Genomic DNA, 27,669 nt, shown 5'->3' with positions numbered 1-27,669 from the left:
TTATCAAAAGATAAAATGGTTATAAAAAGATTTCATATTTCAATAATCACCCTAAATGTAAATGGATTGAACTCACCAATAAAAAGGCACCAAGTTGCAGAATGCATCGAAAAAACAAAACCCAACCGTATGCTGCCGCCAGGAGACACATCTCAGTTCCAAAGACAAATATATTTATAGATTCAAAGTGTAGGGGTGGAAAATGATATTTCAAGCAAATAGCATTCAGAGAAAAGCAGTAGTGGTACTAATATCAAATGACACAGACTTCAAATTAAAAAAAGGTAAAGAAAGATACTGAGGAATACTTCATGCACCAAGAAGACATAACACTTATTAATATCTATGCTCCCAATCAGGAAGCTCCGAAATATGGAAAACAATTACTTACAGAACTACAGGGAGAAACAGACCAAAACACTATCGTAGTAGGGTACCTAAATACTCCACTGTCAGATGTAGACAGATCATACAAACTGAAAATCAAGAAGGAAATAACAACACTTACAGATCCTTCCATCTCGGAACAGCTGCTTATACGTTCTTCTCTAGCACACATGGCACATTATCAAGAATCGAACATATATACTGGGACACAGAGATAGACTCAACAAATATAAGAGGGTTGAAATCAAACCAAACATATTTTCTGATCATAATGCTTTGAAACTAGAGATCAATTGCAAAAAGAAAGTGGGAAGAACCACAAATATGTGGAGATTAAACAACATGCTACATGAAGAATACTGGGTCAGAGAAGAAATAAAAAGAGAAATCCTGAAATACATAGAAATAAATGATAATGATAGTAAAACATATCAAAACTTTTGGGACATGGCAAAAGCGGTCATAAGAGGAAAGTTCATATCAGTAGAGACCTATCTCCAAAAACAAGAACGAGCCCAAATGAACAACCTAATGCTTCATCTTAAAAAACTAGAAAAGGAAGAACAAATGAAGCCTAACATCAGCAGAAAAAAAGAAATCATCAAAATTAGAGCAGAAATAAGTGAAATTGAAAACAAAAAAAAAGATAGAAAAAATAAATGCAATAAAGAGCTCGTTCTTTGAGAAGGTTGTAAAATTGACAAACCCCTGGCTACACTCACTAAAGAAAGAAGAGAAAGGACACAAATAATCAAAATCAGGGAGAAAGGGGGTAAATTATGATGGATATCACAGAAATACAAAGGATCATACAAAAATACTATGAAAAAGTATGTAACGCAAAATTTAGTAACCTAGAAGAAATGGACCAGTACTTAGAAAAATACAATCTTCCTAGACTGAATCAAGAAGATCTGGAAAATCTAAATAGACCGATCAGCAGTACAAAAATTGAAACAATCAAAAACCTACCAAAAAGTAAAAAGTGCAGGACCAGATGGCTTCACCAGAGAATTCTACCAAACATTCAGATAAGATTTAATACCTATTCTCCTCAAATTCTTCCAAAAAATCAAAGAGGAGGCAATACTTCCCAACTCGTTTTATGAGGCCAATATTACTCTGATACTGAAACCTGACAAAGATAACACAAAAAAAGAAAACTATAGACCAATATCTCTCATGAACATGAATGCAAAAATCCTAAATAAGATACTAGTGAACCGAATAGAGCAACATATTAAAAAGATTATACACTACGATCAAGTGGGCTTCAACCCAGGGGCATAGGGATAGTTCAATATACGCAAATCGATTAATGTGATACACCACATAAACAAATTAAAAAATAAGAATTATACGATCATATCGATAGATGCAAAAAAAGCCTCCGACAAGATATAGCATCCATTTACGATTGAAACACTTAACAAAATCAGTATAGAAGTACCTTAACATAATAAAGGCCAAACATGACAAAGCCTCAGCCAACATTAGACTTAATGGTGAAAAACTAAAAACCTTGCCTCCAATATCAGGAACAAGGCAAGGTTGTCCACTATCACCACTCTTATTCAATATAACATTGGAAGTCTTAGTGAGTGCAATCAGACAAGAGAAAGATATAAAAGTCATCCAAACAGGAAAAAAGAAGTCAAACTGTCACTATTTGCAGATGACATGATTCTCTATACAGAAAACCCTAAAGACTCCACAAGAACACTACTAGAAACAATAAGCAAATACAGTAAAGTCTCTGGATACAAAATCAACATTAAAAAATCCATAGCATTCCTATACTCTAATAATACTGTCAGAAAAAGAAGTGCAAAAAATAATTCCTTTTGCAATTGCAACGAAAATAGTAAAATGTCTAGGAATAAATTTAATGAAACAAGTGAAGGACTTATATGACGAAAACTCCAAGACCCTATTAAAAGAAATCAAAGAAGATATAAAAAAATGGAAAGATACCCCATGTTCTTGGATTGGAAGACTCAATATAGTTAAAATGACCATATTACCTAAAGCATTATACAGATTTAATGCAATTCCTATCAAAATCCCATCAGCATTTTTTAAAGAAATAGAAAAAAATAATCATCAGATTTGTATGGAAGCACAAAAAAGCCTGAATTGCCAAAGTCATCCTGAGAAAAAAGAATGAGGCTGGAGGCATTACTCTGACTTCAAATTACACTACAAAGCGACAGTAATCAAAACGGCTTGGTATTGGCAGTAAAACAGACACATGGACCAGTGGAACGGAATCAAGAGCCCAGAAATAAACCCATATTTATATGGGCAAATAATTTTCAACAAAAAAGCCAAAAACAAACAGTGGAGAAAGGAAAGCCTCTTCGATAAATGGTGCTGGAAAAACTGGAAAGTCATCTGCAAAAGGATGAAACTAGACTGTTGTCTATCACCACGTACCAAAATGAACTCAAAATGGATTAAGGACCTGAATATAAGACCTGAAACAATAAAATGCATAGAAAAAAACATAGGAACTAAACTCAAGAACCTTGGACTTAAAGAGGATTTTATGAATTTGGCCTCAAAAGGGAAGTAAATGCTAAAATAAATAAATGGAACTATATCGAATTAAAAATCTCCTGCTCAGAAAAAGAAATCGTCAGCAAAGTAAAAAGAGAACCATCCAAATGGGAAAATATATTTGCAAGCAACATCTCCAATAAGGGCCTAATATCCAAAATATACGAAGAACTTATACAACTCAATAACAAGAAAACAAACACTCCAACCCAAAAGTGGGCAAAGGACCTGAACAGACACTGCTCCCTAGAGGATATACAAATGGCCAACAAATATTTGAAAAGATGCTCACCATCGTTAACTACTAGGGAAATGCAAATCAAAACCACAATGACATACCATCTCACACCTGTTAGAATAGCTATAATCAACAGGACAAGTAATAAATGCTGGAGAGGATGCAGAGAAAGGAACCCTCATATACTGCTGGTGGGACTGTGAATTGGTACAGCTACTATGGAAAACAGTATGGAGGTTCCTCGGAAAACTAAGAATTTATCTACTGTATGATCCAGCCATCCCTCTACTGGGTATTTACCCCAAAGACTTGAAAACCCTATATCTGAAAAGATATTTGCACACCGATGTTCATAGCAGCATTATTCACAGTGGCCAGGACATGGAAGCAACCAAAGTGGCCTACCATAGATGACTGGCTAAAGAAGCTGTGGTACATATATACAATGGAATATTACTCAGTCATAAGGAAAAATGAAATACTGCCATTTGCGACAACATGGATGGACCCTGAGATAATCATGCTAAGTGAAATAAGGCAGACAGAAAAAATTGAAAATCACATGGTATCACTTACATGTGGCATATAAACCTAAAAGCAAGAAACAAACAGGACAAACAAACAGAGAATCATGGATATGGGCTATAGACTAGTGGTTACCAGAGGATAGGGGGTGATGGAGGAGGGGGGAAGTAGACAGGGTAAAGGGGGTCAAATATAAGGGGGAGGAGGAGGGTGAAGTGAGTAAAGGGGATCAAATATATGGAAGTTGAAGGAAACTGGACTTTGGGTGGTAAACGCCCAATAGAATATACAGATGTCAAATTATAATGTACACCTGAAAATTATATAATTGTATTAACCAATGTTATCCCAATAAACTTAATAATAATAAAAAAAACCTTATTAATGTAAATTATGTACCCAGAGTTATTTAAAAGCAGATACTCTACTTTGGAAATTTTACTTCTGAGAATGGAGACAAATTCCTGTCATGCTCTTGATGTCACAGATACATAGTAGACGATTACTGTGTAATGTAAGGTACTTCATTTGCTTTTATAATAGCACTCCCTACCATGAGGTAATCTAATCCAATTCCTATTTGCTTTTTTTCAGTCTAAGCCCTTACATAGGCACACTGACTCCTCTCTGCTTCTGTTTGGCTGTGAGTCATATTTAATTCCCAGGTGCACTGAATGTTCCTACTCTGAGACCAATAGTTTTCGGAATGTGAAATGAATTTAGTCTTTGCTGCATAGTCATACAAGTAAATGCTGATTAGACAAAAATCTTATTTGTTTTGACTTATTTGTGGAAAATTAAGGACTAATATTTTTCTATGATACTTTCCCTCATACTCAGGTTCATTTTAAATCATTCCTACCCTAAACCTACAATTATCAGTACTCTATTTAGAAGTAATTTAGGGGTTTAATAGAGCTGCCTTTAAATGGTGAGAAATTCTAGACTCTAGTAAGATTACTCACTTTTATTTGGCTATTTAGTTCAAACAGAAGTCTAGTTCTCTTTGTAGGCCAGCTAACGAACAGAGTAATCCCAATAAATATAGCTTAGTCTCAGTTCACAAATATATACATACCCGAAAGAAGGTCCTTGGTAGGGGGATTGTTTGAAGAGAGAATGCATGAATCACTGTGACTCTTGGCAACTGTCCTAATTTGAGGCTGGATTTCAGAACTGTTGAGAAGGGACATCTGCTTCCGTGGGGCTTTGTCTTTCAGAGTCATAGACTCTAAACTCTGTCCTGAATTAAGATGGTGTTGTAGTCTAAAAACAGAGTCCTTTGTTGTACTAGAGTTCTCTGCAAAGTACAAGTGGTCCTTCCCCCTGTTTTAAAATAAAGAACATCAGAGACAGAAAGTGGATCAGTGGTATACAGCAGTGTAGCTTAGACTCTGTAAATCTGTTTCTCATCTCTCAAATGAAATAAACAATAGATGCTTTACCTACTACTGTGGAGACAATGACAAAGAGAATTCAGTGCTGGGCCTGATACAAACCAAATGCTTCCTAAGTATTTAAAAGCAAAATCTATTTCTCTTACTCTACTGTTTTACAAAATACTGCCTTTTCCCTCTTCCCTCTTCCCTCAAGGACATCTATCATGTCATCTGCATATGACTGAGTCAATTATTTACCTGTACCTTGCCCACCTCCACTCTCCCACTAGATTTTAAGTAGTCCTCAGAAACAGGAATTAATTTCTATGTCCAGCACCTGGTACTGGATGAGGACCACAATGGGTACTTAATACTTATTTGCTCAATGAGTGACTACCTTTAGTCTTTTACCCAATCACAAATGAGAGACAGAAATTATGAGTACAGAGGGAGTTAGTAGACAGATTAACTGGTATTAAGTAATTACCTCGGAGTGGTTGATCTACTACTGTTAGTTGCTAAATCTTTTCCATCAATTTTGGTGGTAGGTATCCTACAAGACCTTGATGGAACCAGAAACTGGGTATTGCTGGGTTCAGTATATTCTCTAAATCCCTGCTCAGGTAAAAGCACATTTTCTGTCATGTCGGTGGTAGGAAGAGGGTTATAGCTGTCATATGTTTCTGACAGAGGCTCCAGGGCAAGTGAGACCTGAAAGAGACATGCAATATGTCAGAAATTTTCTTTAACATTGGTTAATTTTAAGACTCTTTGCTTACTATAAATTAACGGCCACCTTTCCTTACAGGATCAAGTTCCAATTCCTGCCTACCTCAGAACCTTCATCTCTCATTGTATTATTCCCCTCCTCTATCCCTCTTCCCAGATAAACCAATTACTTAGTGTTCCCTAAATGTACCTTATATTTCATTCCTTATGCTTGTATATGCAATTTCCTCAACACTACTTCCTCGGTGAAAACTTCTGTTCAGGTAGAGGTGTCATGCCACTCTATTAATGTTCCTACTTACTCTGTATTTATCCATCAATATAGCCACTATTTATTGAACACTTTACTATAGGCTAAAAGCTGTGCTAAGTTCCTCACATAGAGAAGTTCATATGATGATATAACTCTGTCTCAAAAGTAAATTACCCTAATTTGAAGATAAAAAAAATAGCAGAGGTTTAGAGGAGGTATTTGTAACTTACAGTTTGTTTTTCATCCTAACAATTATGAATTCCTTGAAGGCATGTACTGTCTTATTCATTTTTTTGGTCTTATTCATTTTTATGTGGATTAATTAGCATAGTACTCAGTGTATAAGTCTAGTATGCCTAATAATGCCTAATGGTTTGACCAATAAAACAATGACATAGTACCTTCTGTGTCCTTAGTTATTTGAGAAAAATAAGGCCCTAGTTCTATGAGGGGGATAAGGCAAGGTGAAGAGAGAGGAGGGTCATGATGAAAAATAATCACTTGAAGTTTCCTTTATTATCTTATTCATGTGAATTCAGGTTTTTTATTAAAAGGCCCTCCAGTCCTCTGAAAAGCCTAATGGAGAAAAGTCTAATGGAGGAACAAAAAATAAAACAGAGCCTAAAGCAAGACTTTAGGGAAGTGAATAATATACTCCAAAAGAAAAGAACAGTGGTATTAAAAGTTGTTATAATGACAGAGAAAGCAGAAGGAATGGTTTAAGCAGCCAAAGAAAATCAAATAATGATAAATGGATTAAAACAAAAACGAAAGATTACAGTTAGATGTTTTAAGATGTCTCAGGGAAGGTCCATAGAATAATTTGCTCAGAGAAACTGCCAAGGCACAGACTCAATAAAACACACTTAGGTCTTGATTAGAATTTTGTTCATGAACCAGGTAATATAAACTTTTTAAAATCTATTCATTATAAAGACTTTCTACAAAGACAAATGACAAATACATGGGACAAAGACTCTGTTCAATGATCACTATTATAGCATCACATAAATTTCAGGCTGCCCAAATGTAAATATCTGAAAGTATTCTCTTGCCATTCACCAATTGCCAAAAGGCTGCTACTATATTCTAGAAAGAAAGGAGACACTAAGAATAAAGACAGTGTCCCTGGCCTTAACAATGGCCTGCTGTCTGACCACTGAGTTTTGCTTTTGACCTAGGCAACCAGTCACAAAACAACTCATAGGCCTATACTACCAGTGGCCTATGAACAAAGTAGAAAGTCCAGGGACCTGTGATACCCATTTCATAATTAAAACATAAGTGCTGTCCTATATCCTCTGTTCAATTAACAAATATTTGTTGATACCAGCTCAGTGCTACCTGCTTGAGGCAAATAGATAAAACATGAAATCTAACCCAGAGGATTGTAGTATCTTGGAGGGGCACTTAAAAAGAAGTAATTTTAATATAAAATGGTGAATTCTGAAATAAGGAAGTGTATTGGGTGCTATGAGAACGCTAAAGAAGAGTCTGAGCTTAGGGAAGAGATGAGGAAGGCTTGCCAAGGATTGTTTCCTGAGCAAAATATAAACATCTGAGTTTAGAATCTTAAATATGAAGGAGACAGGTAAGGGTGAGGGGGCTGAAGTAAAACATTCCAGGCAGAGGAAAGAGCATGAGTCAAGCTTCAGAGGTATAAAACGGGCTATTGTTCCAGCAATTCCTACCAGTCCAAAGGATTTTCACTCCTGACCCCTTTGCCTCCACATAATGTACCCAACATACTCCTGCATTCGTCTCCCAGATCATCGTTCCTGTCTACCTCAGTCATTCTCCTACCCAATCATGGTTTCCCCCTACGCTCACTCCTTTGCTAACTCCGCATTCACTGAGTCCTAGAGAATTTCTATTTCATACAAACTACCTTACCACTTTAACTGAACATCTTTCTTAAAATGTCCCCATTTCCTCAGTCTTTTCCAGTAGAAACTACTCTTTCACTAGCCAGGATAAGGAAAGTTGACTTATTCCTTTCTGGTGCCATCTCCAGGCCATAATCATTCTATCGTCTAAATATATCACGTCTCTTCTGAAGCCCAAATAACATGATTCTCACATTCATAATAGAACAACCTCAAGGACACTCATCAAGGCTTTCTAACACTGAGTTGCCCACAATCATCTCCTACATCTATAACATCTATCGGTATAAGAGAGAGCATATTAGAATGTCTATTTTTCAGACTTATGTTGGTCAAGACATCTATTCTTGATCATTACAGTTTTGGCTTTTGGAGAATGTCATGTAAATGGAATCATACAGTATGTACCTTTTCAAGATGGGCTTCTTGCACTCAGCATATGCCTCTAAGATTCATCCATGTGGCGTATCAATAGTATTCTATTGTTAATATGGCTTGTCACATTGATTTTCAAATATTGATATAGACTTGCATTCCTGCGATAAACCCCATTTGAACATGATGTTGTTATTTTTGTTATATATTCTTGGACCCAACCTGCTAATATTTTGTTGAGAATTTTTAGGTCTCAGTTTATTTTTAGGTCTAGGTCTTGTACTGTCCTCTATTTTTTTTTTATCAAGGTGGTGCAGGCCTCACAAAATAAGTTGAGGAATATTTTCTCCTCTTCTATTTTGTGAAAAAGATTACATAAAATTGGTGCAATTTCTTTTATAAATGTTTGGAAGATTTCACCAGTGAAATGATCTCAGCCAGGAGATTTCTCTTTTGGAAGGTTTAAACTACAAATTTGATTTTTTTTTTTTTTTTTTTTTGATAATTACAGGTCTATTCAGGTCATGTATTTCATCTTGAGTGATTTCTGGTAGTTTGAGGTTATCGAAAAATTGCTCCATTTTATCTAAATTGTCAAATTTATGGAATTGTTTGTAGTATTCTCTTAATGTCTTTGGGTTCTATAGGCTGCTGTCTTTCTTACAGTAGAATCAAGAAGAAAGTGAAATATTTTTGATGTTCAAAAAAGAGAACTAGAGACCTATGCCTTTCAAAAGAAACGGGAGAAGGCATATTTCTTTATGGAAGAGAATAATCCTAATGGTGAAATAAAGCAAATAAAATGTGACACTCAAAAGATAGCATTATGGAACAAACTATAGTAGAACTATGATCAGATGCATCATAGTGGAAAAGATACATGTGAAAAAAGGAACAAAAAAGTACTGAAATTTAAATAGGATTTGTTTTTTAAAAGCAAATAAGTGGTACCCCTGAGCATGAAATTAAAATAAAAACCTTTAAGGCATCAAAATCTCTTATAAATGGTAAAATTTATAAAAGAATGTCTAGCAAATGCAGCAGAATTTGTGAGTAATAAGTAGTATTTGCATATGTAGGTCTAACTAAAATTATAGTTGTTCAGAATGTCAGTGTTATGGCTACAAACTTGCAAGATGAATTAAGTAAGAATGTTACATAATTTGTGGCATTTTTCTTTGTAGCCTATGAGAACACAGATAAAAATAACAGCACTGATAGCTGTGTTTATTTATAAAGTACCAATGAGAATTATGATGTGAGTGAAAAACTTTTGGACATGATGCGCATAACAAAAAAATCATCAAGGAAATGGTATTTCTCTGAGGATTCTAAGGCTTGAAAAGTTTATTAAAGATTGATGACAATGAATGATCCTCTTGCAATGGTCTCTGTTGACAATGGACTTGTTTCAAAATTTAGATCCAAGTGGCAACATTTTTTCAAGACACAGAACCATAAACCTATCCAGTGTCTTGTTTACTTTTTCTAAAAAGCTACAAGTCAAATAACACATATATATAATTAACATATCGATTAACTCACGTGGTCTATGTTTTGCTTGATAAACTGGATAGGCAGTATGGCAGCCTCTTTACTAAGTGAATACTCCGTGGCTGAGGGCTGGGTGCAGTGTTAACTGTTTTTGAGCCTGAGTTAAAAGAAGTCGCTTGGATTTCCAAGAAGAAATCTCAGCCTGAGATCATTAGCAGGTACTGATCAAATATAGGGCCATTTTAATTGATATTATAGGCTATATATAAACACTTAAATTACTTATCTACCAGTGTATTCACAAGGAACCATATATGATTCAATTGATTCATTCCTTGTTGGTTGTGTCTTTGAGAAATTTATTTGGCAAGGAACAATCTGTTCTACTTTTCTATAATTTTTTATGTTTAAATAGGACTTCCAGAAATGAAAGTGAAGAACTAAGTCGAAGAACCAAAGACTGATATTCCAAAAATATTTTTTCACTTCAAACTTTATGAAAACCAACAGTGTTCAATTTACCTTTCTTATACTTAAAGTGTAACACATGGAGGTTAATAGTGTAGTACAATATTTAGGATTAAATATGTTTGGGAATCTTAAATTTTTCAAATAACTTAGGAGTAATAGCCTATCAAAAACTATTTTGATAGTTTTTTGAGTAACTTAGGAGTAATAGCCTATCAAAAACTATTCTACATTTGTTTGGAAATACCCATGTTTGCAAGCAGTTATTTTGTTATGAAACTGAATAAAAACTAAATCTATTCTTAATTAAATGGTTTAAAAATGAATGCTGTAATGCCTATCAAATATAAAATGTCTGGTATTGATAACTCAATACAGAAGTAAAAGTTCCAAGTTTCTAGATAAAACAAAGGGTTTCAAAAGAAAAGAATTTATAATTAAGTATTCTAGTTTTCTAATTTCAATGTAAAATAATCATATATATGTATATATTGTACTGCTTGCTTTTATAATAGTATAAGTTAGATATTTTTTAAATCTATTATATTTTTGGCAGTTGATTTTACTTATTGCCAGCCTGTTTATTCATTTATTTTTGATGTCTGATCTATACCAATGATAGAATACAACAAGGATTCTTCTCTCAGCTTGGTTCTAACGATCTTTTTTGTTAGTCTACTCTCAGCACCCTCCAACCACCATGGCCCTTGTTATCATTTGAAACTATTCTAACTCCATAATCTCAGTTTCCCTTTAGTAACTCTGTATCTGTCTTATCTGAAGTCTGGCTAAACCTGATTTTCACAGTAACGTTCTAAAGCCATCTTTATTCCTTCATCTTCCAATCTATTAGCTCTCATTGGCTTCATTTTCCACATATCAGGTGGCATTCCATACTTCGTTCGTCAAGTCAATACTGTCCTTGAGGACAGCAAAAGAGTGTATGACAAGAACTCCATCACTGTTTCCTTTTTTTAAAATTATTTTCAAATTAATATTATACATTCACATAATTTGAAGCCAAACAGTTTCATAAGCTTGTTGCAAAAAATGCAGAAAACAAGTCCCTCATTTTGACTCCCTCCATATTTCTTTTTCCCCAGAGGCAATCGCTTTCAATTCCTGTAACTGATTCTTGTGGTATTTACCTCTATAGTCCCAATAATGTGCTTATATTTATGTCTACATCTTGATCCCGCCTTTCCTGCGCAGTTTTTAGGCATTTTCTTTTGACTTTTTAATAAGACAAAAATTTAGCTCCATCCCACATGCTCCTACATCTCCATTCTCCCAACTTGCCCATACAGTTATACTGTAAACATTTACCATTGATCTAATCAAAATCACTGTTATGAGTGTGTATTCTATTTAAAGCTGAACCATGAGATAATATTGATTACTTTTCCTTTCCTGCACAATTTTTACCCCAAATTGCAACTGCTTTGTTTCCTCATTACTCTTATCAATAATTTAGTCCTAAATTATTTATAAGTTATCGAAATCTCCTTCTTTAAAAAAAAGAAAAGAAAAAATCTCTCCTAGAGCTTTAGGACATATTCTAAGTTGGACTAGCTTCCATTTGTGCCTAGTATAGAGCTGCCATCCTGGGATCTCCCTTCACCTTATTCCTGTGTCATCTCCTTTCCAGTATCACATCTTGTTTTCTTAAAATTTACTTACCATTTTGGTGGAGAAAGTCCCTCAGCTGCTTTGTCAGAAAGATAGTGAGAGAGGTACAAAGTTTTGAGAATTTGTACATAGGAAAACATCTTTATTCCACCCTTACACTAGATAGTTTGTTTGCTAGAGACAGAAATCCAGGTCATTTTCATTCAACATTCTAAAGGCATTACTAAATTGTCTTCTGGCTCCTAATGTTTCTATTCAGAAGTCTGGAGCCAAATATCTTCCTAATTCTTTGCATGTGACTGTTTCCCCTTTTTTCTGGAAAGTCATAGGAATTTGTCTTTGTTTTTAATGTTCTAAAATGTCACAATGCTACACCTTAGCGTAAGTTAGCTTTACCACACTGTATTCTACTCAAAGGGCCCTTTCCTTTATAAAAAATTAATATGAGAAAATATTTTAAAGGTTTTTTAAATGAAAAATAAAGGTAAAATTGATAAGTTTAATTAAAGGAAAACCCCGTTCTTCAAAAGACACCATAAGGAAATTAGAAGACAAGCTACAGGACACATCTTCCATATATCCTGGATATAGGAAAAGCTCTTAAAACCTAAAAAGATGAGCAACTTATTTTAAAAATGTGCAAAAGAATTGAATAGACATTTCACAAAAGTAGATCAGAGGTTGGGACATTTTTACAACGAAGGAGCCAGAGTTAATACTTGGAGGTCATAGTCTGTGAATCCCTGACGACGATAAAAGAATGGTCAAAAAGCCCATGAAAAAATACTCAAGATATGAATCATTAGGAAATGCAAACTAACACCTCCACAAGATATCAGTACATACATACTAGTATGACAAAATTAAAAACACTTACCATATTAAGTACCATGTTAAACGTTTCTATATTTTTTCCATGCCACTTAATCCCTACAACAATCCTATGAGGTAAAAGCTTTAGTATTATCATTTTACAAAATAGGATATTGAAGCTCAGAGAGTACAAGTAAACACTAGCTCTGTTTGTGTGACCAATTTCTCCATGTGTAGTCTAATGTTATTTCCATTGGATCACATTACCCCTCCCTCTCTTCATTACCATTTACCTGGGAAACAGAAATCTCTGTTACTTCTATCTCTTCACTGTAATTACTACTTATTTCCTTATCCTATAATCTTTCAAAATCTGACTTCTGCCTCCATGTTCTATCAAAACAATTTTCCAACAAACCCAATGACATTTAAATAAAAAACACACAAGTATCATTGTATCAGCTGACATTTAAATATACGGTGGGGAAAATGATACAGCCACTTTTGAAAACAACTACCATATGACCTTAATTCAATACCTAGGTATATACCGAATACAACTGAAAACATGTTCACAAAAAATTGGTACGTGAATGTTCATAGCAGCATTATTCAAAATAGTGAAAAAGTGGAAAAAAATCCATCAACTGAAGAATGAATAAACAAATGTGGTATATCAGTATAATGGAATATTATTCAGCCATAATAAGGAATAAAGTAATGATTCATGCTACAACATGGATGAACCTTGAAAATATTATGCCAAGTGAAAGAAGTCAATCACAAAAGGCCACATATTACCTTATTTCACTTATATGAAATGTCCAGACTAGGCAAATATATAGAGACAGAAAGTAGATTAATGGTTGCCAGAGGCAAGAGAAGGGTGAAAAGGGAAATGATTGCTAATAGATACAGTGTTTCTTTTTGGGGTGATAAAATGCTCTGGAATTAGACAGTAGGGATGATTGTACAATTCTGTGACTATACTAAAAACCACTGAATTGTATACTTTAAAAGCGTAAATTTTACGACATGTGAAATTATAAATGAATTTTTAAAACAGGAAAACAACCCTAGAATCCTATGCTCTAAATGTTTTCATTTTTGCATGCTTATTTAGCCCAGTCATTGGTCATTATACATATATGTAGATATAATTTTAATTCTCTTTTGTCATCAATCAAAAATCATTTTTCTATGGTGCTATACAATCACAATTATGAAATTTTATCTTTTATGGAAACAAAATATTCTACGAATAGACTACAATTTTAATATTGTTGAATCAATTGTTTTCACTTTTCCAATTATTAACAGTATATTTTCATAACTAGACCTAAGCATATAGTTTCTCCTTAAGGTAAGTTCCCAAGGGTAGTATTACTGAGGTAAATGACATACGATAATTTTTATGGTTCTTGAAACATAATGCCAAACTGTTTTGCAGGTGATGAAAATTTATATTATTATCAGAAAAGTATGAGTAAACCAGACTTACTTCACCATAAAGTTACGAACATAAGGTGTCATTATTTTTTAACTTAATATGTTATAAATAAAAATATGATAAAAAAAAAAAGAAAATGTTCTTTCACTTAGTTGGATGAATTTCTGCACTCTCTTTTGTTCTGCTAACAAATTTAAGTGCTTGTAGTTTTATAACAGGTCTTTACATATGATAATGTTATATGTTCTTTCCTCGTTTTTTTTGAACTATTTTCTTATACACCTACTTAAATTTCTATATGTATTTTAGAATACATTTGACAAAGTATAAAACTCAAAAAATTAGTAAGGGATTTGAATATTCAGAATTCTCCAGGAAGCACTTGCAAGAGTCTCCCCTCAGAAAGGGACCCTTTTATGTTCTTTCCCACCATCCCATACATATCTATAGATATTACATATCACACAGCCTTCTACTTGTTACTCTTTTCTATTTCTTCTTGCATGACTTTAAAAAACTAAATGAAAGGACCATCTCTTATCTTTGTATCCTAAGTTAGTGATACATAGTGTATCAAAAAAAAAAAAAATGTAAGCTGAATCAATGAATACATCAAAGACAGCACTTACCTGAGTCAGATAAGCAATTATTTTTGGGGACTATGTGAGAAGATGTTGAAAAACAAAGAAATACAAAACATTGTCCTGCCCAGGGAAGCTAAAAACTAAAAGGAAGGGAAATTAAGAGGAGACAACTAATAAATAATTTTGGAGACTATGTAGGATTATAACTGAGCAACAATTATGTAATTACTATTACTATGAATTTAATAAAGATGACAAAGAATGAGTATAGTAGAAGTTATGAAGGACTTTGGAACTTGCGATGGGCAGTGAAGCACTAAGAGGATTTGCATTAAGTAGGAAACAAAGGTATGTTACAGTTTTTATGTAAAAACAGAAACAAAGGCATGAAGCGAGAATCAGACAGTATATAGGAGTCACGTACCTATCCATTCTACAAACAAACTCAACTATTCTATGCAGCAAAAAATTAATATATTTTTACCTGGAGTTCTCCAAGTTTCTTAGATGTTGGTGAAATAATGCTAAAAAATCCACTGATGTGATGGGTTGGAGAAAGCTTGGCTAATCCACTGATCTGAACTCTTCCAATTGGAAGATGATCAAGTTTGGTGATTACTTCCAGCACCAGGACAGCCATATCTAATCAGAAACAATTACAACATATACAAATATTTTTCCATTTATATTGGGGGAACTGTACAGAGGGTTATATGTTAGAACATTTTTTTACTTAAAAAACTATTTTATTTTCAAATAAACCATGCACTTACCATATCATTCAGGGGGGAAAGGAGATTGAATCCAAGATCAAAAGAATAGTAAAGTTTTAGAGAAGAACAATGGCAAATACCTCACACGGAGAAAAAAATTACATTCAACAAAAATATTTAGCATATCAAGTATTTGATGAGGAAAGTACCTTCAAAACCATTCTTTCTATTTTTTTTTTTTTTTTTTACATATTCGGCAAGAATGTAGACTTTGCTTTTGAAATATAAAGGCAAAATCCTGTTATTTTATTCTCACCATTTCTAGTTTTGAATTGGACAAAGGGCTTCTCTTATATAGATGCAAGGGTTGGTCTTTGCCTCTCAGGAGTATCTCATTGTTTACTCCTTGACTATATCTGGAGCACGGAAATACTGAGAGCTCTTGGAACTAAGAGAAATGGAAATAACCATATTCTTTAATTAGGTGCTTGGACTTAACACCTTCATGATCATAACTTACAGCAGGAGAAATATGATGCATACATATGAAATGTGAGATTGTTTCAAGACAGTATAACTTCTGAATTTTTTTCTCACCAAAGTTGAGAAATGGTTCATTTTCACTATCTGTTCAATATTGTAATGAAAAAAGTACAGGGATTATAACTAGAAGACCTGCAATTGTGTTGTGGCTCCAATATTCACAAGCTGTTTCTGTGTAAGCCACAGTTGTCTGTAAAACAGACATAATATCTACATCACGGCTGTTAGAGGAAGAGGGGTTTTCCGAATAAAACATGTAGCACAATGTCCTCTCACATGGTAGTTGCTTCATGGTTGTTATATGACTTCAGGCAAATTACTAACATATCACAGTCCCTGTCTTATCTACTCATGGAATTTATCTGAAAATCATGAGCTGATAAATGTAAAAGTGTTTGTAGACTATAAAATGATGTGCACAGGTAGAATATTGGTTATTTACCAATAGCCAGGCTCTTCCATGGCTCATTCATTCTCTTAACAACTCTATGATGTAATTATTTCTGTCCCAAATTGAGGACAACATTGAGGCTCAGAGAGGTCACGTAACACTCCGAAGTTCACCCAGTTTTAAAGTGACAAAACTGGGCTAACGCTTGGTCTATCTAACTATAAAGTACACTACATCATGCTGCTTCATTATTTGGTACTTCTAAGGAGAAAAAACTTAATTCTTAATGGGCTTCTGACATCTATACTTCACTTTTGTTGTGGAATTAAAATCCCTTTTGTCCAGCATACTTTTCACCCCTTCTTCATTCCCTACTAACTGAATCCTATCTGATTAAAGAAAGGCAAAGATCAGGAGATGAAGCTCAGTCAAGTATCATAATTGTCTCAGTTTCTACTCTAATCTTCCCACACTCCACACATTTTCATGGCTGCTCTTTCCTATGAAGAGATAAAGAGTAAGGGAGGAAAGATGTCAGAAAATAATATGAGGTATATCTTAGAATCCTATGATCCCTCTCTATTTCCCAAGGCAATAAGGCAGAGCAGAAACATTAATGATCTTGGAGTCAGGGCATACTTTAAATTAGGGTTGGTGTTAAGGTGACTTTAAGTAAGTCAGTTTTAACTGTGAAACTCAAATTCATCACCAAGAAAATGAGGCTAATACCCACTACAAATGTACGGGGCCTCACAGCATGCACTCTAGTACTTCCAATGGTTTCTCTCATTCCTCCTACTGTATTTTCACTTTCCTTAAACAAAAAATTCTTAAAGTGGGGTTATTTATCCAATAAATATAGTTCAAATCAGTGAAAATTAAACATTTATCATGTAAATATTGTTGGGCAAAGAATACTGGAGAGCCCGAGGTGAATTAAAGATGAGTAGGTTAACTCCACCATCCAAAATGTGTTTATGTGAAAACTTGGCCTAAACATAGAAATAACAAAGCACATTTAGAATGCTTTCCTTGAACAGAAATACAGAAATTCTGGCTCCTAGATCCCTGTGGAGGGATCTTTCCCTTCTTTGAAAACCTGTAGTACTAATTCACTAAACCATTCATTTGGCAGTTAGCCTGTATCACTTTGTACTATTAAATTTTATATCTATATCTTCTTCCCTTGAGCATAATGTAAGTTCCAGAGCAGAGACTTCAGTTATTACTTAGAAAAGCACGATGTAGTGAAAAGTTCATGAGTTGTGATATCAAACAGAAGTGGGTTCAAATCCTAGTTTTGTCATTTATCAAACATGAAACCTTAGAGAATATTTGTTTCATCTCTCTGAACTTCAGGTTCATTGTCCATAAAACAGAGACAACATATATATTGTAGGATTATTAAAGATTAGAAACGATATGTATTAATTACTGGTACATAGCATACTCTTAATAAATGATGGCTATTATAAAACCTCTTTGACTCCTCAATAATTATCAATGTCATAGATACTAAGTACACAATAGCACCTATTGCTAACAACAGAACCACATGCTTATTAGGTCTGCAGGTGAAATAATAAAACAAAATCATACCTGTTAGATAAGAGGTAAACTGCTTTGGACCACAGCGAATAGCATAACGTGTAGTTGTTCTCACAGCTTTTGGTTCAGTCTGCAATGTGTCCCTGGGACAAAAGAGGGTTCCATTTGATGTTTCTCCCCACCATCTCACTCGGACAAGTACACAAGAGGGAGGCTTTGCAATCTTCCATATGACTTTATTAACAGTAAGTTTCAGAAAGCAGCGTAGCTGGCCTTCAACCAGAGGTGGTAGGCTTGTAGATGGAGAAATGTCACTCAAACCTGTGAAGGAATCCAAGAACACTTGGATTTAGTCAAAATTTAGACTAAATATAGAAAACGTATAATGTTTTTTGAATGAAAACACAAAAACATTTTAGTTTCTACAGTGAGCAGTCTTATCCTACCTATTCAAATACATGAGAAATAACTAGCGAACCACAGAATAATCTAACTGGTCGCTTAAGCCACCTTGATAACTAAGTAGTACTTAGAGTTTGATTTCAGTTTTTATACATAAATAACATGCCAACTTAAGACATGATAATACAAAGCTCTCTTTGATTGAAAGATACCATTTGAAAAATACAAGTACAATGATAGGTTTTTAAAATCTCAGAAATAGTTGAAATTCTTCTTCCAAGTACTGTTGTTTTGATTATTGCAACAGCTATAGTTTTTCAGATATTTTACGTAAGTCTCTTACTTTGAAACCGCTAAACATAAAACAACTCCCCTTCACTCAACTCTCAAATGATTACGTCTATAAACATTTCAATAGTCAACCTTAAATTGACTTTTTTCTTTTCTGCTAACATCATACAATCAATGAGGACAGAGATGATCACCTTCGGATTCTGCACTATTTTTTAGCACAATGCTGGGTTCATATTTACGGGTTTTTATAACATTTATTGGCTTTCAAACAGGAAATAAAATGTAAGTGAGGCAATTAATTATGGCTTTCTATGAAGCTTTCCTTTAATGTATCTTCTAACTAAGAGAGATTTAAGAAACTATTCCTACATTACACACACTTTTCCATTCCTCCAACTTTTCCCTTGGGTAGTAGTTGTGCCTCAAGAAAAAAAATATTGGAGTCGATCAAATCAAGAATCTATAGAACTAATTCTATGGATTTCTGAAGTGAACACCATCTGCTCTTTAGAGTTATCTTTATGGATAACTAGTTTCAATACAAAAATTATACTGAAACTAGTATACATGAGTATTACTACATATGAATAATGGTATACTTCTATTTTGATTTTTCTTCTATCAACCAAATATGCTTGACTGGCTTGACACAGGGAGCACCTGCACTGACCACTTCTAGGTTCTGTTTCACATCCTCCCATCATTCCTAGGAGGAAAGGCACTACCTCAAACCTGTCTTAGTTATTTTTAAACAGCTTGGATAAAATTCTCAGACTGTAGCTTCAGTTCTCAACCCAAGGGCCTAAGTATTATCACTATCCCTAATACCTTTTTGCATATAATGTAAAAAAGCAGCAACCTGATTTTTTGAAGCAGCCCAGTAGAGATTCAATTTCCAGTTTCCTGATCTGCCCTGGGTTCTTTGGGTGACTATTCCTGCTGCAGCAAACATTTCCCTACTCTCCTGGTGTGCTTGTTTCTCCAGAAGCTTACTAACTTGAGGAGGTCCTCTTGCTACACTCTAATCATCTCAAATTCTTCAGAGGTGCTCATGACCTCACCCCGCCCCCTACTCCAACCCTACCTACCACACCGTGTCCATCCTCACTCTTTCTTCCTCTTTCCTTCACAACTATCTTCCCCAGCTCCCACCTGTAGCTCTTAATGCTCCATGACTGTCTTACGGTTCATTCTTTCAACTAAGATTTACTGAGTCCTGCTTCAAGCTATTTCTCAGGGATTCGGCAATGTATACAGTATGATCCTTGCCTATTTGGATTAACAACGTACTCTTCTCTCCAACTTGTTTCTTCCAACCCTACAGGGACTCCCCAACACAAACGTTTAACTTTGTTATCGAAAACACTAAGCCATGGGAATGTAATGTACACCCTGGTGACTACAATTAGTAATAGTGTACTGTATATTTGAAAGCTGCTAAGAGTATATCTTAAAAGTTCTCATCACGAGAAAAAAAATTTTTTTTAACTATGTACGGTGATGGACGCTAATTAGACTAATTACGGTGATTTCACAATACATACAAATATCCAATCATTATTTTGTAAACCTGAAACTAACAATGTCATGTCAATTACATCTCAATTTCCAAAAAGTTAAAACAAATTTCTAAAATTTCTTCTTCCCTTCCTCTAGAAGCGTCCTACTTCTACCCTTTTGGTGCCCCCTCCCCCCGCCCCACACTTATTTGTCTAGTACGCCCTCCACGGCAGCTCCTATTTCCTTTCCATTTGCTGGAGAGCCAAGTGCTCTCCCTCTGGTTATTCTCTCTCCTCCGTCCCTTTTCTTTTTCTTTTTCTTTTCTTTTTACAGCTGGTGTGGGCTCCTTAGAATTTCTTACACCCTGCTCCCCTAACTCTGTCCTATTACGCTTTTCTCAACCTTCAGTCGCTCAGGTTACCTCTTTTTCTGCGGCCAGAGCCGCTCCCAGGCCTTTGACCTTTTCGTTGTTTCATGATGAGGTCAAGCTCTTCTTCACCGATTCAACTCCTGCCGCAGCACCTAAGCTGTAGCTTCCCGCCATTCCCTCCCACCGCGCCTGCGTTCCCCGGCAACCGGCGCCGCCGAGCAGCCTGGGAGGCAGGAAAAAGCAGCTCTTCCTCTAACAGTCTCTGGGAATCCGTGAGAAGGGTAGGCGCCAAGACGCCTTATCGCCAAAAGACTACAACACCCAGGACACTTTGCTACACAGTACCTCTGCCGGGTTGGACGCTCTCGCCTCCAGCTGCGCAAGCGCAAGGGGATACGCCCTTTGAGGACTCCATTGCCCAGGGTGCATTGCCTTCAGGAGCGCTTCTCTTTTCGGCGAGTGTTGCCGAGTTCTCTTCCTGGGGTCTGATGGGTCCGTAGACTCCGTTACCCAGCTTCCTTTGTGGAGCGCTATTACGCATTTCCTGTGGAACCGCCTGAGGAGAGTGGGTGGAGTTTACGGAGCCGGTGGGCGGTAGGCGGTGCTGCCGGTAGCTGGGTGCTGTCCAAAAGCGACTGCGCTCCGCTGGGGGAGCGAGCTGTGACCGGTTGGGCCGCACTTACCGTGGGAAGAAGCTTCGGCTCCTATTTGACTACCTGCGGCCTCCCCTTCATGTCGGCCCTCGAAAAGAGCATGCACCTCGGCCGCCTGCCCTCTCGGCCCCCTGTACCCGGCGGAGGGGGCAGTCAGAGTGGAGCCAAGATGCGAATGGGGTACGTGACTCATATCCCCTCTCCCTAGAGGCCAGGCCCCGGCTGTTGGAGAATGGGGTCTTTTGGTGTTTAATGCTGCACGGAAAGGGAGGCTAAGGATAGGAGAGAATATTGGCGGCGGCCTGGAGACATTTAGATGGAGTAGAAGGCATATTTGGGCGCTAGAGGAGGCGCCGAGTCAATGGAAATTGGAGGACAAATAGTATTGACGGGAAAAAGGAATAAGGCAAAAATTGAGGAAGCCGAGAGGGTAATTTAAGAGATATAAGAAGCACCTTTAGCAGAAGAGATGGAAGTTTGAAAAAAGGGAGTAGAGCGGTAACAAAGGTTGGGGAAAATCTGTCAAAGAGGGTTGGTGGAAATGAGGATGACTGAGAAAAGTTGAGGGGAATTAGGGGAAACAGCTATGGAAGGCTTCGGGAGGAGTAAGAAGACCGAGAACTAGTTAGAAAAGCAGAGGGAATTAGAGAACACCTGAGGCAGGGTTGGAGAAGAAAGGTGAACTAGGGAGCAGAAGGTTCTAGAGAGTGCCTAGAGATGTAAGAGGCAGATTCAGAGTGTCAGGGGAAAACTGAGGAAGCTTGAGGAGCAGGCATAAGGAATGATGGAGAACATAGCTAGGAAGATTGCTAGAGGTAGTAAGAAATGTGAGGAGCAGTGAGGGTAGGAAACAAGGGGAGTGATGAGGAAGAGGGCCAAGGAGCTTAGAGAGTGACCATGGGATTTAGAAACTGAGAAATGACTGAATATGATTTAGTAAATGGAAGTGATGCTACAGAGATGAGGTCTGGGAAGCTTAAAGAGGAAGATTTGGGCAATTGATTTTTGCTAGGCAAATAGGTCTGATGGAAGCTATGTATTGGTAAGTCTCAGAATTAATGAAGCATTGAGAATAGCCACTTAAAGTGTTTCAGAGAAACCATTTACTGGGAAGAAAGCTGTATTGAAGAGAGAGACTTTTGGAATTTTAGGTTGAATGGCTTGTGCCAGGTTAGGGGATACTTAGATGCAAGAGAGAGCATAATGAGTTGAACGTGGGAGAGGTAATTGCTGGAAAGCAGAGAGAACTGAATAGGCAGTTGAATTTGGTGGGTATTTATAGTACCAGACAGGATTCTGGAGATGAGTTACTGTAAAGAGAAAAGAGGCAGGAAGAACACTTATGTATAAGGTAGTCAAGAGTGTGCGTTTGGCATTCTAGAAATGAGCTGGTAGATAGAATAAGGACTTAGAGAGAAACCTTAGTTTCTGTGAAGAAGTAATATGTACAAAAATTGATCAAAAAGGTGAGGATAGGAGATGTAGTACTGAGAAAGTAGTTCCTAGGAATGAAGAGAAAGGAGAATCCTATAAACTAGTGAGATAGGAAGTGATGAGAATGGTTGGAAAACCCAGGGAAGGAACCTAATAATAATAATTGAATTGTAGACCTGATTATGATACACAGTAAAAAGAAGAAAACCTTGACAGGAGAAGATAGGTCAATAGATGCACAATAAAAAGAGGTGGTAAAAGTCCACATATAAGGTAAAATGAAGGTTGTTTGGGCTTCAAAAGACAGGAAAGGACTGTAACATGAATAATATGGAAGATCTGGAAACTGATCTATAACAGATTGGGAAAATTAACCTGTAGTATAAAATCTGTGTAACATTTATTGTTGATCTGTATCTTAATTGCTGCCTATCTTAACCTAAAATTTGATCTTTTAGTATACCAGCACTTTTCAGTAAAAATGTACAAAATTTTTAACTTTTTAATAACTACACATGCTTCAAAGTTTAATTAGAGCTCAGCTTATCACTTCGTCAAAACAAGTTCCCTGAAGATGAAGAACTGAAGAAAAATACTAAGAAAATAAAGGGAAAATCTGCTGGCTAGAAGATTGTATTGTTAGTAGCCTATCCTCTTTAAATAGATGCTTTGGTCTTCTTAATTTAGGTTAACTGCTTATCCTGGAAAATAAAGTTCTTTAGAAAGATGCTTCTTTATAATATTGTGAAGAGAATAACATGTATTGGTGAATTTTATGTGGTCCTCAAGTGACTTATTTTCTTGTATTTTACTTTTCTTATTGGAACATAGGCAGTCCTCATCTAATTCTAATGTTAATGATAATACAGATTCTCTCCTTTTTAGAATCATAAAGATGAAAGAGAGCTTTGAAATGGTCTCATCTCATTACTTCACTGGATAGTTGAGGGAACTGAGTCTCAGAGAATTCTGTATTCTGTAAGGTAAACTAAGAGGCAAGGGATGATATTTTGCCTTAATAAATGACAAAACTGAAACTCAACTCTTCCTCCAACTGAGGCACCCTAGAAAGTTTAGTGGTAGAGCCACTAAGGACTAGGACATAGGTCTCGACTCTGAGAACTATTGTGTCTTTTTGGATTCATAGTTGTTATCAAGGGAATACTTAATTTGAGTTTTGTATCTTACTCCTTTGCAAATACTCTAGGATTCAGTCTTTCTTTTTCCTCATTCCTGATTTATGAAGTCTCATTTCCATCAATTTCAAAGCATTCTTCTTTATTTTTCCTTCTACTCACTTGCCTTTTTGGTTTTTGATTGTTTAAATCTTACCACCTTTTCCCACTGCCCCATCTATCTCTTACTCTCAAGTTGTTTGTTTGACAATCTCTTACATGACTTACTCTTAGTTTTCATAATCTCTTGCCCTCAATTTCACTAAACCTTATTTAGATGTGTTTGCATATTCGGGGTGGTTTTGAGTTTATGGTTTTTCTTGAGTTTCCATAATTTCGTTTTTCAAATTGGATTTAGTAATTCCAGAGTATTACTAGATAATGTAATAATAATTACTTATTTTCCTAAGTATGGTGTACCAGGCATTGTAGTAGTAATTTATGTATTCTATTTCATCTGCCCACAATGGTACAAGGTAGATATTTCTCTGTATACGAAAATTCAGGCTCTGAGATTAAAGATCATCCAACTAACATGTGGCAGAACTAGATTCAGTTTTAGTCTCTAGAATTCATTCCCTTTTCAGAACACCAGCACTTTCTCTTCAGTAAGGCCTGAAATCCTGGTTTCATTGTTCTTTGATAGATGCCAGTAGATGATGCCCAAAACAGTGATTTTGAACTTTCTTATTAAAGCTTTTGGAGCTACTTTGTTTTTCCTTCTTTCAAGTGGTATCTTTGTCCATTAGGGTTGCCATAACAAAAATGCCATAGACTAGGTGCCTTATAAACAGAAATTTATTCCTCACAGTTCTGGAGGCTGGGAAGTCTAACATCAGAGAACTGGCAGATTATGTATGTGGCGAGGACCCCTTTTTGGTTCATAGTTGGCAGTCTTCTCTCTGTGTCCTCACATGGCAAAAGGGAGAAAGGAGCTCAGTGGGGTCTCTTTTATAAAAGCACTAATCTCATTCATGAGGGATATACTCTCATGACTTCGTCACCTTCCAGAGGCCCCACCTCTAAATACTATCATATTAGACATTAGGATTTAACATGAATTTTGGGAGACACAAATGTTTGGTCTATATAACACCTGTTGTGCTTGAGAAGAGTGTTTTGAAAAAAAAACTCTTTTAGTACATTCCAAACCATTAGACTAGATTATTAAAACTATTTTCAACATGTTTTTGGTTTATCAATGGTACTAAATTTTTATAATTATCTCAATTTCTACAGTGCTTTAACTAACATGTATATATTAATGCCTATTTGTATTTTCCATGAGGTAAATTAGTTCACGGGTTAATATTTTCTCTTAATGAGAAAACTCAAGTGTTCATTGACTCGCCTAAGATTATAGAATCCTTAAGTGACAGAAACAAGATTCAAACTCTGACTTTAGATTTTTAGTCCATTGTTCTTGTTGTACCTTGGTGCAAAGAGATTGATGTTTAAAGTTGTATAGATCTAAGTTTGAAGCCTAGCTTGAGTATTTACTTTTGCCAACTCATCTAGCCTCTTGTTGTGTTTCTTATCTCTAAAATAGGGATACTTCTGCTTACCTTAGGGTGCTGTAAGAATGAAATAATACATGAAAAGTATTATGCTTCCTGACACAAACTCTTAAGGAATGTTAACTAGTAAATTATTTTATATTGAGAATTGTGAGAAAGGCTTATTATTCTTTATGAAGTAGCTCTCCTTTCAATCTGTTATATTATCAGCTTTTGCCCCTCAAGTTGTGTATTCATACCTGATTAGATAACCTTTTTTTCATCCTCTTAAGTTTATTATATTGGGCCTCAGGATAGCTTTAAGGAGTTATTCACACAGATAGAGAAATAAAGGGCAAAGTGAAGTGATTTGCTGAAAGTCACATATTGAATGACTGGAAGAATTCAATTTTAGTATTTCCGTTTTAGTTATTAATTTTTTAAAAAAATTGTTAGAATTCATGTATCATAGAATTCACCCTTCTAGAGTGTACAATTCAATAGTTTTTAACATATTCAAGGTTGTATAACCATCACCACTAATTCCAGAACATTTTCATCATCCCGTAAAGAAACTACTTACCTGTTAGCAGTCTCTACCCCCTTCCATAGCCCCGGTAACCACTAACCTACTTACTGTTTCCATGGATTTGCCTATTCTGAAGATTTTATGTAAATGAAATTATATAATATAGCCTTTTGTGACTGACTTCTTTCACTTAGTATAATATTTTCAAGGTTCATCCATGTTGTATGTATCAGTACTTCATTCCTTTTTATTACTGAAAGATATTCCATTGTGTAGACATACTACATTTTATTTACTCATTTATCAATTGTTGGACACTTGGATTTTTACTTTCCATAGAACCCCCTTTTCATCCACAGGATTCCAATTTTTTGCTGTTATGAATAATGCTGCTCTGAACATTCACATGCACATCTTTGTGTAGAAATATGTTTGCATTTATTTTGGGTAAATACCTAAGAATGGAATCGCTGGGTTTATGGTGAATTATGTTTAACTTCTTAAGAAACTGCGAAACTGTTATCCAAAGTGGCTCTTGGAAGTGCTGTATGTATTACAGATATTTTCTCTACAAATATCAAAAATATTTTCCCAAGTTGCCTTTTTACTTTATGATCTTTTTTGCCATGTAAGAAGTTGTGTTTTAAAATTTTAATGTACTCAAGTCTAGGTAGCTTGTATTGATTCTGGATTTTCAATCATGGAAAGATTTCTTTTTCCCAGGTTATAAAGGAATTCACATAGGTTTTTTTCCAGGACCTGTGTGATTTTTTTTTTTTACATCCATTTTAAGTTTATCTTGATGTGCAAAGTGAGGAATGGATCCAATTTTATCTTTATCCATAGGCTGTCCAATTGTTGTAACATCATTTATTACAAAGACCTTTCCTCATGATGTGAATCTCACCTCAATAAAAATCAGTCCTTTCTCCACTGATTAAAGTGATATCTTCATCACATAGCTGATTTCCACATAGACTTAGATCTGCTATAAAGTTTCTTTTCATTTCCATCAGCCCATCTATTTACGTGCTGCTATTACACTTTTAATTAGAGAGACATAATGAATATGTTTTAGTTAATAGATGGTAGTGGTAACTTCCTCCTCATTCTTTTTAAAGATTTCCTGGCTCCTCTTACTTGTTTATTCTTACAAATAAACTTTATAATCATCTAGACTAGTGCTGGGAAAAAAATCCTGATAGTATTTTTATTGAGACTATATTAAATATATAAATTAACTTTGAATAAACATTTTTATGTTGAGTATTCCTTGAAGAAATATGAATTCCTTTTGAAATCCAAAGTATTAAGTTATATTTAATGTAATGTTACTTAAATATGTACAAAGTAAAATTAGGGATAAATTCCTTATGTATAAGAGTAAATCCCATATTACTCTTATATAATTATAAAACTTAACAGATTTACTATTTAAATACAATTAAACTTACAGAACCCCATATCATGTTAGCAACATTATATAAATTATCTAATTTGCTGTTAACAGCTTACTGTGGTTCAAACCGAAAGAATATTATTAATAGGAAGTCCCAGAGTTGATTCGGTCATTCAGCTGTATCACTCAAGACCAAGGTTTTTGTGCATCCTTTCTTTTGCCATTTATAACACTATTTTCTTCTCCCTCCTCCTAACCTTTTAAAAATGTAAAGACCATTCTCTGCTCATGAATCATATAGAAAGAAGGAAAGATGAGGTGATGGTTAGATTTGCCCATAGACTATTGTTTTCCAACTTCATATCAATACTATTCTTGTAGTAGAACGAATATAGTTTTTAAATCAACAAACTAGGATTTCCTTCCTGGCTTTACTACATAATACTTAACTGG

General features: G+C 35.3%; 2 protein-coding genes across 10 annotated transcripts in view; one reads left to right on the top strand and one right to left on the bottom strand.

Moving 5' to 3' along the window:
- The window catches only part of C2CD3 (C2 domain containing 3 centriole elongation regulator), a 108,443-nt gene extending 87,603 nt beyond the window's left edge, over positions 1-20,840 (bottom strand). For 6 of the 8 annotated variants that reach the window (XM_016161429.2, XM_016161432.2, XM_036221348.1 and 3 more), the window contains exons 1-5: positions 20,582-20,840; positions 18,016-18,285; positions 15,254-15,411; positions 5,576-5,799; positions 4,788-5,035 (exon numbers count right to left, since the gene is read on the bottom strand). In XM_016161429.2, the coding sequence (XP_016016915.2) occupies positions 4,788-5,035; positions 5,576-5,799; positions 15,254-15,411; positions 18,016-18,285; positions 20,582-20,636 (955 nt within the window). In that variant the 5' untranslated portion in view covers positions 20,637-20,840. The remainder of the gene's footprint in view (positions 1-4,787; positions 5,036-5,575; positions 5,800-15,253; positions 15,412-18,015; positions 18,286-20,581) is intronic. The other 2 variants (XM_016161434.2, XM_016161437.2) reach the window with 1 other exon arrangement.
- Positions 20,841-20,962: 122 nt separating this feature from the next.
- The window catches only part of PPME1 (protein phosphatase methylesterase 1), a 63,764-nt gene continuing 57,057 nt past the window's right edge, over positions 20,963-27,669 (top strand). The window contains exon 1 of one of the 2 annotated variants that reach the window (XM_016161446.2): positions 20,963-21,363. Coding sequence is in view for 1 of the 2 variants with exons in the window: in XM_016161445.2 (XP_016016931.1) it covers positions 21,263-21,363 (101 nt within the window). In the remaining variant the exon portion in view is untranslated. The remainder of the gene's footprint in view (positions 21,364-27,669) is intronic. The other variant, XM_016161445.2, reaches the window with a different exon arrangement.

Source organism: Rousettus aegyptiacus, unplaced genomic scaffold (genome assembly GCF_014176215.1).
Source record: "Rousettus aegyptiacus isolate mRouAeg1 unplaced genomic scaffold, mRouAeg1.p scaffold_m13_p_5, whole genome shotgun sequence".
NCBI lineage: Eukaryota > Metazoa > Chordata > Mammalia > Chiroptera > Pteropodidae > Rousettus > Rousettus aegyptiacus.
The sequence above is the reverse complement of the archived record's forward strand: the minus strand, read 5'-3'. Positions and strand labels throughout refer to the sequence as shown.